This window comes from Nyctibius grandis, chromosome 5 (assembly GCF_013368605.1).
Source record: "Nyctibius grandis isolate bNycGra1 chromosome 5, bNycGra1.pri, whole genome shotgun sequence".
NCBI lineage: Eukaryota > Metazoa > Chordata > Aves > Nyctibiiformes > Nyctibiidae > Nyctibius > Nyctibius grandis.
Genome location: NC_090662.1, coordinates 90771229 through 90786094, shown reverse-complemented (window position 1 = coordinate 90786094; position 14866 = coordinate 90771229). Strand labels below are relative to the sequence as shown.

Here is a 14866-nt window from a genome sequence, read left to right as displayed (position 1 = left end):
GTGCCACGGCCAGCCAGGCAAATGCTACAAGAGACAGTGGGACAGGGGAACCCCCACTGCCATTACGCCAAAGTTGGACGTGGACTGAGGGCAGGCGAGAAGATGCTCTGGAATGCCCTGGTGTGGCAGAGGAGACCAGGCGCTGGGAGAGGAAGGTCCACAAGTCACAAGCCACGTTTGGCTTCGTTTCCTATCCCTCAGCCTCAGCATCAATTATGCTCCGGGTTAAGAACAAGGCAGCCCACACAGCACCAGTGCTACACACGACCCATTGAGGGCCAGTGGCTCCCAGAACAGGGATCTTGCCACTGTCCCCTCTGGCAGTCCCATCTGGCACACTCAAGGGATGGGAGTGTCCCATGGGAGGCCACCATTGATGTGGGCTTGGGGGTCTGGTGAAGGACACCCCCCGCCTCAAAGCCACGCAGTGCCCACGGCAGCACAGGGAGAGCTCACACTCGGCGAAGCTGTAGAAAACAAAACTGTCCCATTTAATGACCCCTTGTCCCCGTAACACAGACGCGAGCACACCGCCGACGTGCGGCAAAGCAAAGTGCACAGTGAGCGGGACTTGGCCCCCGCCCCAGAGAAGGCGGGGGGGCTCGGGGTGCCCAGCACGGCACAGGGACCAGCCGGGCGCCCAGCCAGCAGCAAGGACAGAGAGAGCCCCGGGCTCGGTCCAGTTGGCACCAGTGTCAGGTCCAGTTTGCAGGGAGGTACGGCTCTCGTTCGGCTCCGTGTGGTGCAGGGAGGGCAGGGGCAGGTCAAGCGTACCAGGACGGAGGCCGGAGGAGGTGGGTCTGGGGCAGCCTGGGGACAGGCCCTGGAGAATGCCTCCGTGGCAGGTTTGGAGCCTCCCTGCCTGAACTGTGGTTTAACCAAAGCAGGGGAAGGGAATAGAGATGGGGCTGGAGGCTGAGCGGCCGGGGCGAGGGCCCTCAGGTCTATCTAGCTATTCCCACTGGCAAGATATCCGGTGGCGGGGGGGTGCGGGATCTGCCAAGCACCCCAAAACGGGAGCGAGCCTGGGCGACAGACGTTTACCGGCGGCTCCACGTCCCTGAGCGTCAATCCCAGGCGCGGCTCAGGCACCCCCGTGCCAGGAAGGGGGTCCGAGGGAGCGGGGCCTCCCCTCATTATCTGATGGAAGCGTCGCTGGGGGGGTCGCGGTCGGACTCCTCGCTCTCCTCGTTCGGGGCCGACTCGCTGTTGGAGGCCGGGGTGAAGGCAGGAGACTTTCTGCGGAGAAGAGCAAACGGCAGCGGTCACAGCACTGCCCAGGGGGAGGGAAAGGACTGATTCAGTGTGGGCAGGGGGCACCAGAGCAAGGAGGAGAGAAGCTGAAGTGCCCCTCTCGCTCTCCTGGGGCATGTGTGGGTCTGCGGGAATCCTGGGGTGCTGGGGAGGGTGTCCCAGAGGACACTAGCAGAGAGGTCCAGAGCATGAAGCAGGGCTGGGGGAGATGCCAGAGGACCCTGCCCAGAGCAGGACCCTGCCAAGGCATGTGAGGCTAGGGGTCAGCCCACCACACAGGTCCCCGGCCTGGAGCCGCCCTGGCTCCACATGCCTATGGGGACCTATATGATATCCCTGCACAACAGCAGCTCCTCTCTCCATCAGGGATGTCCGGCTTCACCTGTCAAAACTGACTCCTGTGCACAGCCCACCTTCTGCAGAGGTGGCACCGCGACCTGTGTAGAGGCTGGTCACCAGGAGTCCAACAGCCTCTGAGAACTGCCACACCAGGGGGGCAGGGCAGGAGTACTACCCCGTGCTTCAGCTCCCAATCACCACCATCCTGGCTCCAGTCCTTGCCCAGTGCATGGGTGTCCTGGCCCTCCCGCTGAAGCTCACCTGTCCCCAGACTGGGTGATGAGCCGCCGGCAAGTCTCCATCTGCACGTCCAAGCCTCGCTTCATGCTGCACATTTCCATGTACTCGTGCAGGTGCCGGTTCATGTCGTTCTTGGCCGTGGCCAGCTCCAGCTGTACAAGGAAAACCAGTGCAGAGACAGGGTGGTTCTGGAGTCTCCTTCTCTGGAGATATTCAAAACCCGCCTGGATGCGACCCTGTGCAACGTGCTCTCGGGGAACCTGCTTTGGCAGGGGGTTGGACTAGATGATCTCCAGAGGTCCCTTCCAACCCCGACCATTCTGTGATTCTGTGAGATGACACCGGGGCACACTACGGTGCAGGGCAGGGGGCACGGCCAGACCCAAGGCTGCCACCCCCCATTACCAACTACCTGCTCCAGCATGGTGTATCCCTCCCACAGGGACTCACTCCCCCATTTCACCCCTTTCTGTGCCACGTCCTCCCCACTTCCTCCTCCTCCTCCCACCTCTATTTGGTCGATGGTTTCCTGGTACTCCTTCTCACGGCTCTTGAACAGCGACTCCGTGTCCTTGATCACCTTCTCCAGGCTGTCGTCCTGCTGTTGGGGAGAGGAGACAGCATGTTTAGAGGCAGGGAGGCGTCCACCATGAGGAACCAAAGGCAAGAGAGAGAGAAATCAGAGAAAGAACTGGCAGCACTGGGAAAAGAGGAAGAAACATAAGTGGTGTAGTATAAATAAGGCATGAGCCAGTCCTGCCAACACGGGCTAGAGACACCCAGGGCTCACCACAATGGGCAGTGAGCACATCAGCCTAGAACAAGCCCAGCAATGTCCAGAAGCTTCGGAGAGCACGGGCCATCCCCAAGCACAACACATCCCCAGGGGACTGCCAAGGGCTGAAGACATGGGATGGTGAGGGCTTTGGCCAGACATTGAGGCCTCTGTTTGGGCAGTGTCCCTGCACAGCGTGCAGGTGGGCTGGAGAGCCCGAGCAAGGGATCACCAGAGTCCAGCCCAGACAAAGGGGGTCATGCCCTCAGCACATCTTTCTGGCTACAGGTCCCCTGTCTGTCTAACAAGGAGACCTTCACAAGGGTGCAGTAACACATTCACATAGAGAAGATGGGGTGTAGAGGGAAAGCATCTGTACAGGCCTGCAAGGGATGGAGGGGCTGAAGTCTGGTCTTTGAGGGAGTATCTTCCCAGGTTCAGGCAGGACCGAGTGTCCCAACCCAGGGCTGGATCCCCAAGAGAACCTGACACCACCGTTACCTCCCCCTGCACCTCTGCAGCTGCAATGGCGTATCCGGAGAAGTCCTCCCAGAGGAGCAGCGTTTCTTCTGTCTCCTCCCATGTGAGGCTGTCACAGTCATCCTCAAAGTCATATTCCCTCCTGGGGGCAAGGGAACAGCATGTCAGCACCCAGCAGGAAAACCTGGCAGGCAGGGGGCTGTGCCAGTGCCGAAAGCCTTGTCTCTGCTTGCAGCAGGGCTGCAGCTCTTGGAGGTCTGGCCAGGGTGAGCTCAAGTGTGCCCAAACCCAATGGCTGGTGGGGAAGGGGCTGGCTTTACAGTCAGGAGCCCCGGCAAATTCAGACAGTGGCTCCCAGAAAGCGGGAAGCGGGGACAAGAGGAGGGGAGCTGGACCAGCTCCCACTCACAGCACTGGTGGGCTCAGGTCTCCCAGGGGGTCAGTCCCACCACGCCGCAGAGCACAGCGTGTACATACCCTGCAGCAGCTCCTCCTATCTCGCCCTTCCCCAGGAAGGGGAGCTGCCGCCCGCCCCTGCCCTCCCCATCCCGGGCACCGGCGGGGAGCCTGGTGCCAAAGCCTCACTCGACACCGGCAGCAGAGGTGCGGAGCAGCCGCACTCACAGCTGGTTCAGCATCCTCTGCATTTCCTCATTGATACTCATGGCCGTGGTCTCATCCTCCTCTTCCTCTTCAGGTTTTCGGGAGGCATCACTCTCCGACTGCGAGGTGTCTTCGTCGCTGACCTGCTTGCGCTCCCGCTTCCGCCCCACCGAGGCTGGGACCTTAACGGGAGACAAGTGCAGAGACTACAGAAACGAGGCCGGGTCCGAGGTCAGGAGCAGGTAGTTGGGAGGAGATGGAGGGGAAAGGAATGGTGGAGGGACAGAAAGGCAGGGAAAAAGAGAAAGAGAGAAAGAAAGGAAGGAAGGAAGAAAAGCGAGAGAGAAAGAGAGAGACGGGCTCATTATGATCAGGTTAAAGATGGTGCAATGGATAAAACATGGTTTTAGCAATTTCTAAAATTAAAACTAAGCAACTAAAGATGGAATCTATGAATCTGATGAGAAAAAACAATGTGGTTTTACTGCAGAAAAACTCAAATCGCCCACCACCCCAGTCCAGAGACAGGGAAACACAGCGACAGAAACAGGAAAAAAGAGACAGAGTCTGAAAAAGGTGAAATATGTCAATATTTACAGTCCGACCTTATTTACAGAAAGTTTTAAATTTGTACACTTTCCCAACTGAATGGAACTAACCAGTTGCTTCTGTAGGGACAAAGAGAGCGAGACAGAAAGCCAGCGACATCCAGAAAGAGAAAAGAGACAGAGACAGAGAAGAGAGACAGAGAGAAGATGACGGAGAGGGGAAGGGGAAGGAGAGAGATGGAGTTAGAGACAGACACTCAAGCCACCGTCTCCCTCCTGCAGCTGCTCCCCTATCACTGCGGGGGTCCCCAGGCCCAACACAACAGGTCAGCGAGAGGTTGAAGGGACTCTCGATGACCAAAGCAACACCTGGAGCTTTCCACCTCCTCTCTGTGCCCTTTCACCTGGTTCTCCCAAGAGAGACAGAGAGCAAGGGACTGCAAGGAGCAAGGGTGACCAAGCGTCTCCCCTAGCAGGGGGCTGGCAGTGTCTCTTCTACCTCCTTCGGGAACTCTCCTCCCCAGAGCCAGCGGCTGAGCCTGGAGCAGCAGCAGGCGCTTCTCACCTGAAACATCTGGATCATGTCCTCGCAGTTCCGCTGCTGTGCCACGTCGCACAGTTTGGCAGTGATGTCGATGCGCCGGCAGATGTCCATGTCCACCTTCATGGCCTTCTCCTGGATCTTGGTGTCCAGCTCTGTGATGTTCTGAACCCATGGCGCCACAGGAGGGGGACAAAGGAGGAAGATTAGGCAAGGCAAACAGCAATCAGAGCCCCCACGTTCCCCCCCCTGTGCTGCAGGACTGCATCCGCATCCCCACTTTGCTCGCTGCACCCTGGACCAACCCTGCCCGACCACCTCTGTGCTGGACGTGCCCCACCAAGGAACTGCTTTTCTACACAGCCCCATCACTCGGGTAGAACACTGCTGCTGGGTCAGAGAGGGGATAGGGACTCACATTGCTCATCAGTCCCTTGAAGACAACAAGCTCTGCCTTGAGCTGCTCCACCTTCATGGCCAACTCCTCCTGGCAGGCTTCAGCCTCCTGGGCTTCCTGCCCCAGGCAGAGGGAAATGTGCAAATCAGCATCAGCACGGGGCAGCTGGGGTGCAGGGGAAGGGAGGAACAGAGATGCTCACCTCCTGCAGCTCAGTCACCCGGTCCTGAAGCTGGACACGTACTGTGTACTCCTCTTCCCATCTAGGGAGACAAAGGCGCTGGTCAGATCCCACCGGCCTCGCCGGTTGCCGTAGAGGAGGGAGCAGCAGCTGCTCACCCCAAAGCTATCCGAGTAGAGGTGATGACGGCACTGGGGCGGGAAGGAGGACGCACCCAGGAATGCATCACTGCTTGTTTCCACACGACGGCAGCTGCCAAACGCCTGTCAGCCCCCCTGGCCACGAACCCTGCCCCACCACGCTCTCCGCTGTCCCCACCGTGGGCTGGCCAACGGCTGCCTGCTCCACAACGGGGGGAGCTGGGGACACCAACCGCAGGCTCTGCGTGGCAGCTGCACTGCACACCCTGCCATGCTGGGGCTGGTCCATGGCCTGACACAGCCCACTGCCTCTCCATCCACTCCCGAACCTCTTGGCCTTGGGTCACGTTAGGTTCAGCTCCAACACTTGATAACGAGCTTATAGACATTGCAGAGTTGCCCCCACCTGCATCACAACCATGCTGTGTGCTGACCACGTTATGGCATGAGTGGCCGTGATGTGTGTCAACATGAAGGGCTGCTCTTCTGCCTGTACCAGTGCAGAGGGCTGCCCTATGCCGGGCCACACTGCTCGGGCAGGGGCAGAAGTCTCCCTGGCTGTACTGCCGCATAACAGGTTGCATTGAAGAACATTGTTCCATCCTACAAGGAAGCAGGATAGATTGTCCCAACTCATGCCAGGTTGGTCGGTGGGCACTGTGTTAGGCTCCGCAGCTTTGCAAAAGGCTGAGCTGCAAGGTGCCCGGCCTTGCTATACAAAGACACATCACCTAGCAATTACTGTATTACATTTCGCTGCATGAGATCATCATCTTGGGCCGTGCTGCGGTGTTGGCCCACTCCACGGTCTGTTGGGAGGCCACCAGGCTGTACTGCTCTTTGCTAGATGACTGTCCCATAGAGCAAATGGGTTGGCACACGCTGCGGTGCGGCACGGGGCAGGGCCGCTGCATTCTTACCCAGCTCCTGGGAGAGCCAGATTTCTCTGAGAAGGCAGGATTTCTCTGGGAAAGCAAGCAGAGCTGGGCCCTGCCTGGTGCTGTGATCTCTGGTTTCTATTTAATGCTTGCAAGCACCGACGTAGGCACTGCGACCCTGCACGAGGACGTGAAAAAATCTCTCCTCTCACTTACTCACACCAAGTTTGAAAAATAAATCCTAAGGTCTAGGAGACCAGAGAGCATATGAAAAGCCCTCACACTTGTTACCTCGGGGTATCAGGACAATCTGACAATGTGGGAGAGTCCTGGCTTATGAATTTCTGAGCTCTTAAGTCTGGCAATGCTGCTCCTGACTCAAACAAGGAGAATGCGTGCAGTCCCCGTGTTGGTGTTGGCTCCACAGCGCAAGTACAGAAGGGGAGTCAAAGTGGGGTCCCATCCCTTCAGGGGAAGAGGGAGATGAAGAAAGAGGGAAGGAGAAACTTAAAAGGTAGAATTGCCCTTATATGGGAACTGTTCAAACAAGGCCTCCCTCCCAGGGGAGAAAAACGCCTTCCACCATCAGAAAAAATTGTCAGCATCTTCCTCGGCATGGCGCTTCCTCTCTTTTTTGGTCCCTGCCTCCCTCCGGGTCTCTATATTGCCCGGACTTAGTGGGAAAGCAAAGCATAACTGCAAATCCTTGGGAGAATTCATTTCACGCCAGTGCTATGGAAGATGAGTCCCGATCAGATAAACAGCAGTTTAAAGGCAGGAGGCAACAGCGATTCGCCCCGCAAGTGACGAATCCGCACGCCCATCCGTTACAAACCTCCCTCCTGCCTGGCTCCTTCTTCCCTGCTCCCTCCTGCAATGCACCACTCCTAATAATAACCAGCCTGCAGCGCTGCACCCGCAGCCCAGCGCGGCCGGCCGCCGCTGCCAGCTGGAAGCAAGGGTGATCCACACAACCCCACGGCCACCGGCCCACACCAAGGGGAGATGGGCATCAAGGCGAAGACGCGCGTCCTTCCTGCACTGCCACAAGGCAGCGACCTGCTTCTCACACAGGAGAAGGCAGAGAGCCCGGGCACAAGGGTCCCAGCAGCAGACAGACCCGGCTATCTCCCTGCCAGCCCTCCCAAAGCTGGGGATGCGACAAGATGCAGTGCTGTCCCTACAGCCCCCTCGCCAGGTGTGTCCCCTCAAGAACTTCACTTCGCAAAATAAAGACCCCACACATACATCTTTAAAAATCCTGTTCGCTGCCCCAGGCACTGGGGTGCCTTACCCTATGCTGCACGGCCAGTGCACGCCGGTGCTGAGGAACACCCTTTGGGCTGCTCGGGGCTTGAAGCTGCACATTCCCCATTCTTGGTTTCCCTCTCTTGCCACATTTGAACTATGTTTGAGCTTCACCTTAATGGTGAAAGCCCTGCAGCCTGGTGCACCTCCTTGAAGGGCAATTACAACAACAAAAGACCTCCTTACAGCCTTTCAGTATATAAAGGGGGCTTATAAGAAAGATGGAGAGAGACTTTTTACCAGGGTCTGTAGTGACAGGACAAGGAGCAATAGCTTTAACCTCAAGGAGGGTGGGTTTAGATTAGACATAAGGAAGATTTTTTTTGTTATGAGGGTGGTGAGACACAGGAACAGGTTGCCCAGAGAAGTTGTGGATGCCCCATCATTGGAAGTGTTCAAGATCAGGGCTTTAAGCAATCTGATCTAGTGAAACCCCATGGCAGGGGGTTGGACTAGATGATCCTTAAAGCCCCCTTCCAACCCAAACCATTCTCTGACTCTAACACACTATGCCATAACACTACTCACCCCACACCTCCGGCGAGTCCTTGCAGCATCCAAGATAAAAACTACTTGGGAATACAGACGCAGCAGACAGCACAAACCTGATGAGACGCTCAGATCCCCAGCACCTGGTGGGTCTGTATGATACTTGCAGGCACCCTCTGCCCCTCTCCAGGCCACCTAACCTCAGTCTGCACCTCCCAAGTGCAGCTCCTGTGAGCCTCTCTCCTGCTGCTGCATCTCTTCTCATCCCTCCCTATTGCCCCTGCATCCCTCCTAGATCCCAGGCTTGAATTTCAGCCCTGCATATCCAGAGAGAAGCTCCTCCTGCTGCACTGCTCTGAGTGCCATGGGGTGCACGGTGGTGGGAACGCTGCCCTGAAGAAAGTGCAAGCTCAGGCACCCAAGCATTGGGTCAGAGAACCGGGAATTCCTGCGTTAACACGGTCTTTTCCCTCTGCACCCAGGCAGGTGGCAAAGGGATGACACTGGCTGCACTGTCCCCATGGCAGATCGGAGCCTGCTGTGGCAGGGAGATCTCTGCTCCTTCAGCACGGGGAAGGGTGTGGAAATGGGATCCTCCTGTCCCATTCCCCTGTTCGGGACCTGACTGCACCCACCAGAAAGTTCCCGGTGCCAGAAAGGGTCTGGGGGTGGGGTCTGCTTTCCCCCAGCTCCTGGTAACACAGTCCAAAAATAGATCCCGCCAACAACATTGGCCCGCGGCAGCTCGTGGTGCCCCCCTGCCTGCCCCCCGCCCCCCCCGCCCCCTCCTGCAGCCTTCCCCTAAGCCTGCTTGCCAGAGCAGGACAACCTCGAAAAGCTCTCCTTTCTCCCAAAGTTTCAGCAGCACCAACAAACCCAACTCGGTCCTGGCTGACCCACTTCGAGCAGATGAGGCTCAAGCACTCTGGGACAAAAAGTTGGCTCCAGCTCCCCGCTGTCTGATCTGAAAACACAAGGCGAGGAGAGCTGCCCGCCCCTGGAGAAGGAGCCTGACCCCTGGCTCAATAACAAAAGGCCTTAGGTACACGTAGCAACGGGTGGGAAAGAAGAGATGCCGGCTCTTGCCTTCATGTGCCTTGCTCGGCGCCTTCCGAGCATCCCACAGGCAAGTCCGCTCAGCCAAAGCCTTATAAAGCCAAGAACATAAGGTGTCATCTCGGATCCCCAGACTTGATCTTGGCACCAGAGCCCAAGGCTGCGAAGCACAGGTCAGTGGCACGGCTCCTGCGGGCAGCACACCCGATATCGCTCCTTCGAGTACATAATCAGTTACTAAGTGCTTCTAAAGCATCGTAAAGTGACTTTTCTTGTGAAAAAGTGTCAGTCACTCGGGTGGTGTCAGTCACCAGTGATGGTCTCGCCCAGCCCCGCGCCCTGACCCAGCGACGCCAGCCCGCTGCCTGATCTCATCCTACGTGCGGATCTGGAAGCAGCCTCAGAAACTGGCTTGAAACAAAAGTGCCGCCAGCGCGACACGAGAGCTGCGGCCGCCCCGCACGGGAAAGAAGAACCGGCCAAGAGATTAGCTTTGCATTCTGCTTTGCCCTTCTCCGAGGCACGTGCCAAGCCACGGCTATTTTGGGTTGAGAGGAAAGCCCCCGAGGAGTGGGGTGCTCCTGCACAGCTCGCTGCTGCTGAGGCACCGGCTGGGAGAGCGCTGGGGAGGGAAAGGGCCTGGGGGGAGCCAGCCGCCCTGCACAGGGGCTTCTCGGCACTTTCCTACATATCCAGAGCGCCCTCCTCCTCCTCCCAGCAGCCTCGTCCAACCCAAACCCACTCACTGCTGCACGTTCATCTTCCTCACCTACTTTCCAGCTGCTCCTCCTTCCCGAGTGTTTCCAGATCCCCTCCCCTTTAAAACGCCAGCTCCTGGAGTCACGTTATTTTTTTTTCCCTGCCTGGAAAAGCATTTCTAGCCTCTCGTGCTGGGTTGATAAGATGGAAAAGGGTGCAGCGAGCATCCCGAGAGAGTTCAAACACCAGCGAGGAGACCCAAACATAGACAAATGTTTTCAGGGGCCCACGTTTTTGCCTTGCAACCTCACCTCACACTGCCTGGAGCCCGCGCTCCTGGGAAGTCAGGCCAGGGCTGCCTCTCCCCCACTGCCCGCTTCTCGGGTAGAGCCCTGCAGCCTCCTCAGCGATGGCTGTGGTCCCTCGGGGGTCCCCCACCCCCGGCGCCCCTTCTCACCTGCGCTTGTACTCGTCGCGCTCCCTCTTCACCTTGGCCAGCACGTTGTAGAGGGCCCGGATCTCCGGGGTGATGGTGTCGATCTGCACGCCCACCCCGTCCGGGTGGACCCAGGAGACCCCCGGTCCCTGCACCAGGGTGGTCTCCGGCCCCGGGCCCAGCCGCCGGGCTTGCGAGAAGGACCAGATGGTGCCGGGCATGAAGCGGGAGGCGGCCGGGAAGGGAGGAGGCGGCTGGGCGGGGGCGCCGGGGCGGCAGCCGGGGGAACCCAGCGCCCGGGCCGGCGACAGCCCCAAGCCCAGCCCCAGGGTGCGGATGGGGCCGACGAAGCCGGTCTGCACCGCCTGGTCGCGGCGCGGGGGTCCGCGGCCCCGGCTGCCGGCCCCCTCCTCCAGCGCCTGCTGCAGCTGCTTCTCCAGCTGCCGGTTGCGCCGCTCCAGCTCATGGACCTTGGCCAGGAAGCAGCGGAACCGCAGGTTCAGCGTCTTCAGGACGCTGATGTTGGAGCCCAGGTCGTTGCGGAGGGCCATGGCGGCGGGCGGCGCGGGGAAGGGGCCGGCGGGCGGCGGGGCGGCCAGCTCCCCCCCCAGGGGCTCGGCGGGGCGCGGGGCGGGCGGCGGCGGCGGCGGCAGCTCGGGGCCCGGCAGCCCCTGCTGCTCCTGCGGCAGGAGGAAGAGGTTGGGGCCGAAGAGCGGGTTCATGGCGGCGGCGGGACGGGGAGCGGGGCGCGGGGGGGAGCCGAGGCCGCCGGCGCCAATCAGGGACCCGGCGGGGGCGGGATGCGCCGGGGGGCTGCGCCCGGCCGGCCCCGGCGGCGGGGGTGCGGCTTCCGCTGCGGCGGGGATGCGGCGGCGGCGGGGCCGTGGAGCCGCTCCCCCGCCCGGCCCCGCGCCCCGCCGGCCGGCCCCGGGCGGAGCGAGCAGAGGAGGGGACAAGGCGTAAACCTCCCCTTCCTCCCCCGGCCCGGCCCGGCCCCCCGCCCCCGGGTGCGGTGCGGGGCGGCTCGGCTTCCCCGCGCTCCGGTCCGGCGGGTCTCGGGGCTCCGCAGGGCGGAGGGATGGGGCACGGGCGGGCAGGGCGGCCACGTCCGGCGGGACTCCGGCCGCAGCCCCGGCGGGCACGGCCCGGCCTCCGCGCTGGCAGCCCCGGCAGCAGCGGGGAGGGTCCCTCCCTGCCCAGCACCGCAAGCTGAAGTCGCGCCGGGCACCGATTCCCGACATCAACCCAGCACCAACCCAGTGTCCCTGTCCTTTCTTTTTTAATTATTATTATTTTTTTGCGTAGCTTGTTGTGCTTTCCCCAGTGCTGCCCCCCTTAAAAACGGCATAACTTTCCCCCTGCACCCCCAAAGCCCCCCTCGTTATCCTCACGGGAGCCCCCCTCCAAAGGCAGCCCTGCCCCTGCCCCATCAGCAGCCCGCCTACGGAGAGCTGCCACCAGACAATGGCGAGCCAGAGGGCAGGGGAGGTTGTGTGGAGGCAGCCAGCCTCTCAAATAGCGTGCTTGGCTGGCCACTGGCCTTCTCCTTCGTTGGTCACAAAGCGGCCTCGGCTCTTGTTTCCTGCCCCCTATTTTAGCCTTCTTGAGGTCTTTTCCTACCATCTCAACCCCGACCTCAACCCCAGGTCGATGTGGCGAAAAGCACTGGCATGGTCCCTCACCCCATTATCCGGTGGGAGGAGACTGCGCACAAATCGATCGATACATGAACATTTATGGATGTGGACACCTGTGTTACCTTGCTGTCTGCGTGCTCGTGGCCCGTTCCCCCGGGACTCCCACTGCGCAGCTGAGTGTGGCACTTGCGCAAACCGGCCTCCGAGAGCTCAGCTGAGCCGCCAGCGAAGGGCGAGCGAGCGGTGGGTTTGCGTTAAAGGAGGTGCCCAGCACTGTGCTGCATTGAGCTCTGTGCAGGAGGCGGGCAGGCGCCAGTGGGGTGCTGTGCTGCAGCCCACGCCTTGGGATCTGGGCTATGGCTCAGTCCGCACTTCCAGAAACTTCCCGGGGCCACTGAGGATGGCCAGCTTTGCTAAGTCTTGACCGGGAGTCCGCCTGTTGCATTTTCCCTGCTGCTTCTCCTCCAGGCCTGCAGGGCTCCTCCACCCGTCCATTACTCTTCTGCCTTCCTTGCCTAGAAGCAAACTGAATCAAATTTGTTCCCCTCTCCTGCCTTGCTGTGCCCAGCATCAGTTTTGACCTGTGACCTGCCTGTCTCCCCTGTCCTGCCACAACTCTGGGCTCTCCACAGCAGCCCCCATTTGCATTTATAACACCTCCTCTCCCACCAGTAACCTGGCTGCACCCTCCCTGGCACACCCATGACCGCTGGAAGTCGTAACTGGATTTCAGTCCCTCCCATATGGGCGGAAAATGAAGGGTGGGAAATGAAGTGAGTTTTCCTTCTCCTTCTGTCGCCTCCTTTTTAACATCTTTCCCCTTCTTAAGCAGCTGTTCCCTTGCTCTGCCTCTGACCAGAGAGGCTGAGCCATGGCAAGTAGTGCTTTTGTCACGGAAGAGGAGGGCGGGCAGGCTTTCCTCACGGATGGGCGCAGGAGATCCCTGTCTTCCAAAAACCCTTGCTCGAACAGCAGCCGGTAGGGAGCCATGCGCCCAGCAGCAACGCTACCAAGTAAACAGCCAGGCAAAAGGGAAGGCCAGATGGACAAGAGGGATCCCAGTCAAGAAGCCTGTTTTGAAGCAGCGGCAGCAGCTCCAGCTTGGAGACCTCCCAGCATGTGCCCTGGAAACCAACGCTGACTTCCTCCTGCCTGCTGCCATGTCCCTTCATCCGCCCCCCCACGCTGCCGCAGCCTGCCTGCAGGCACAGCAACCCGTGTTTTCTGGCAGCATCCTCCCCCCCTCGCATACCACTGATTTAACCCCCCGTACCTGCCAGCCTGTTCGCAATCCCTTCCTGTCGCGCCCAGGCGAGCACGGGCAAGAGCAACGCTGCAAACCGTGGAGCGAGCGCTTTCCTAAGCTCTGCTCGGCCTGCTTCTGTCCTGCTGGGGAGACCCGGCAAGCAGAGCTGATTAATGAAATGCCAGTGGAGGAAGGCATCGCCATCCATCAGGAAAAGCTTTTTCACCGGGAGGCCGGCACAGCACTGGAGCAGGTGGTGGGATCTCCATCGTTGGTGGTTTTCAGAGCTCAGCTACGCAAAGCCACAGCGATGTGACCTAGTGCCGCGACAGTCCTGCTTACTGCAGAGCGCTGGGCTACAGACCTCCAGCGCCTCTTCCCACCAACACCCCTGCTATCTCCTGGAGACGACAAGGCATTATGGAGCCTCTTTTTTTCCTAGCTTCCCTTGCTCAGGATACTTGCTGGGATAAAGGATTTCTCCTGACACAGAAGATGACTGGGGCAAAGGGCCAACCTCTTCTAGTTACTCCTAAGGAAGTCACAGAATCACACAGAATCACAGAATCAATCAGGTTGGAAGAGACCTCTGGGAATCATCGAGTCCAACTATTACCCTGACACCACCATGTCAACTAGACCATGGCACTAAGTGCCATGTCCAGTCTTTTCTTAAACACATCCAGAGATGGTGACTCTACCACCTCCCCGGGCAGCCCGTTCCAATGTCTAACGACCCTTTCTGAGAAGAAATTCTTCCTAATGTCCAACCTGAACCTCCCCTGGCGAAGCTTGAGGCTGTGTCCTCTTGTCCTATCGCTAGTTGCCTGGGAAAAGAGGCCGACCCCCACTTCACTACAACCTCCCTTCAGGTAGTTGTAGACTGCAATAAGGTCACCTCTGAGCCTCCTCTTCTCCAGGCTAAACAACCCCAGCTCCCTCAGCCGTTCCTCATAGGCCAGACCCTCCAGACCCTTCACCAGCTTGGTCGCCCTCCTCTGGACTCGCTCCAACACCTCAACATCTTTCTTGAAGTGCGGGGCCCAGAACTGGATGTCCAGAGCCCAGGGACAATCCTGCTAACCAGGGGACTACAGTGCTCCTTCACTGGGCCTCAACCTCACCCCACCACAACAGCACCTCCCTCTCATCTTCCCCTCTTGGTTCACCAAAACTCCTGGCACTCCTCCAGACCCTCTGACAGCTCCTGCCCTGAGTTTATCAGCTCAGGCTCAGCAGTGGCACTGCTGGACCTCACCTGCTGACATGCAGAGCTGCTCACTATGCCTCACTGCAGCTCTTGTAACTGTACCTGTAGCCAATGTAAAAATAGTCACTTATTCACAAACATGCTGGTATTTATCTTACTTCCACAGATTTTAAGGCCAAGAAAGAAGCTCCGCATTTTCTGACCCCGTGCAAAACACACTGTGCAAATTTCTCTAGCTCAAGTCCGGTAATCGTGTCGGACTGTGTCTCTAGTTGCTGCCAGCACAATAAAAAGAGATTGAGCCTCTACCATTACGCTTCGTAGGCAAATCAAGGTAGACTCCCCAGTGGCAAACCACCTATTACAATCACGCGCCCTGCCTTGCCTCTCATTTGAATTTGCCTGGCTT

The 14866-nt window shown here is 59.1% G+C and overlaps 1 protein-coding gene across 3 annotated transcripts; it reads right to left on the bottom strand.

The window, feature by feature from the left end:
• Window positions 1–490: 490 nt before the first annotated feature.
• On the bottom strand, window positions 491–11161 carry IFFO1 (intermediate filament family orphan 1). Of its 3 annotated transcripts, none has more exons than XM_068401248.1 (9): window positions 10386–11161; window positions 5380–5440; window positions 5199–5294; window positions 4805–4945; window positions 3713–3897; window positions 3110–3230; window positions 2342–2434; window positions 1855–1985; window positions 491–1239 (listed from the first exon to the last, which is right to left on the bottom strand). In XM_068401248.1, exons 1-9 carry the CDS (start codon window positions 11084–11086, stop codon window positions 1137–1139), a joined length of 1632 nt encoding a protein of 543 aa, XP_068257349.1. In that variant the 5' UTR covers window positions 11087–11161; the 3' UTR covers window positions 491–1136. The 3 variants fall into 3 exon arrangements, with proteins under 3 accessions (XP_068257349.1, XP_068257350.1, XP_068257351.1); XM_068401249.1 differs by having other exon boundaries at window positions 3122–3230; XM_068401250.1 differs by having other exon boundaries at window positions 3713–3873.
• Window positions 11162–14866: the final 3705 nt, after the last annotated feature.

Excerpts from the sequence above, each read along its gene's own strand:
- IFFO1 (XM_068401248.1), bottom strand. The coding sequence starts at position 11,086 with ATGAACCCGCTCTTCGGCCCCAACCTCTTCCTCCTGCCGCAGGAGCAG. Across the intron at positions 2,435-3,109 it reads CTGCAGAGGTGCAGGGGGAG|CAGGACGACAGCCTGGAGAA; the intron begins GTAACGGTGGTG and ends TCTCCCCAACAG. Across the intron at positions 1,986-2,341 it reads AAACCATCGACCAAATAGAG|CTGGAGCTGGCCACGGCCAA; the intron begins GTGGGAGGAGGA and ends TTCCTTGTACAG.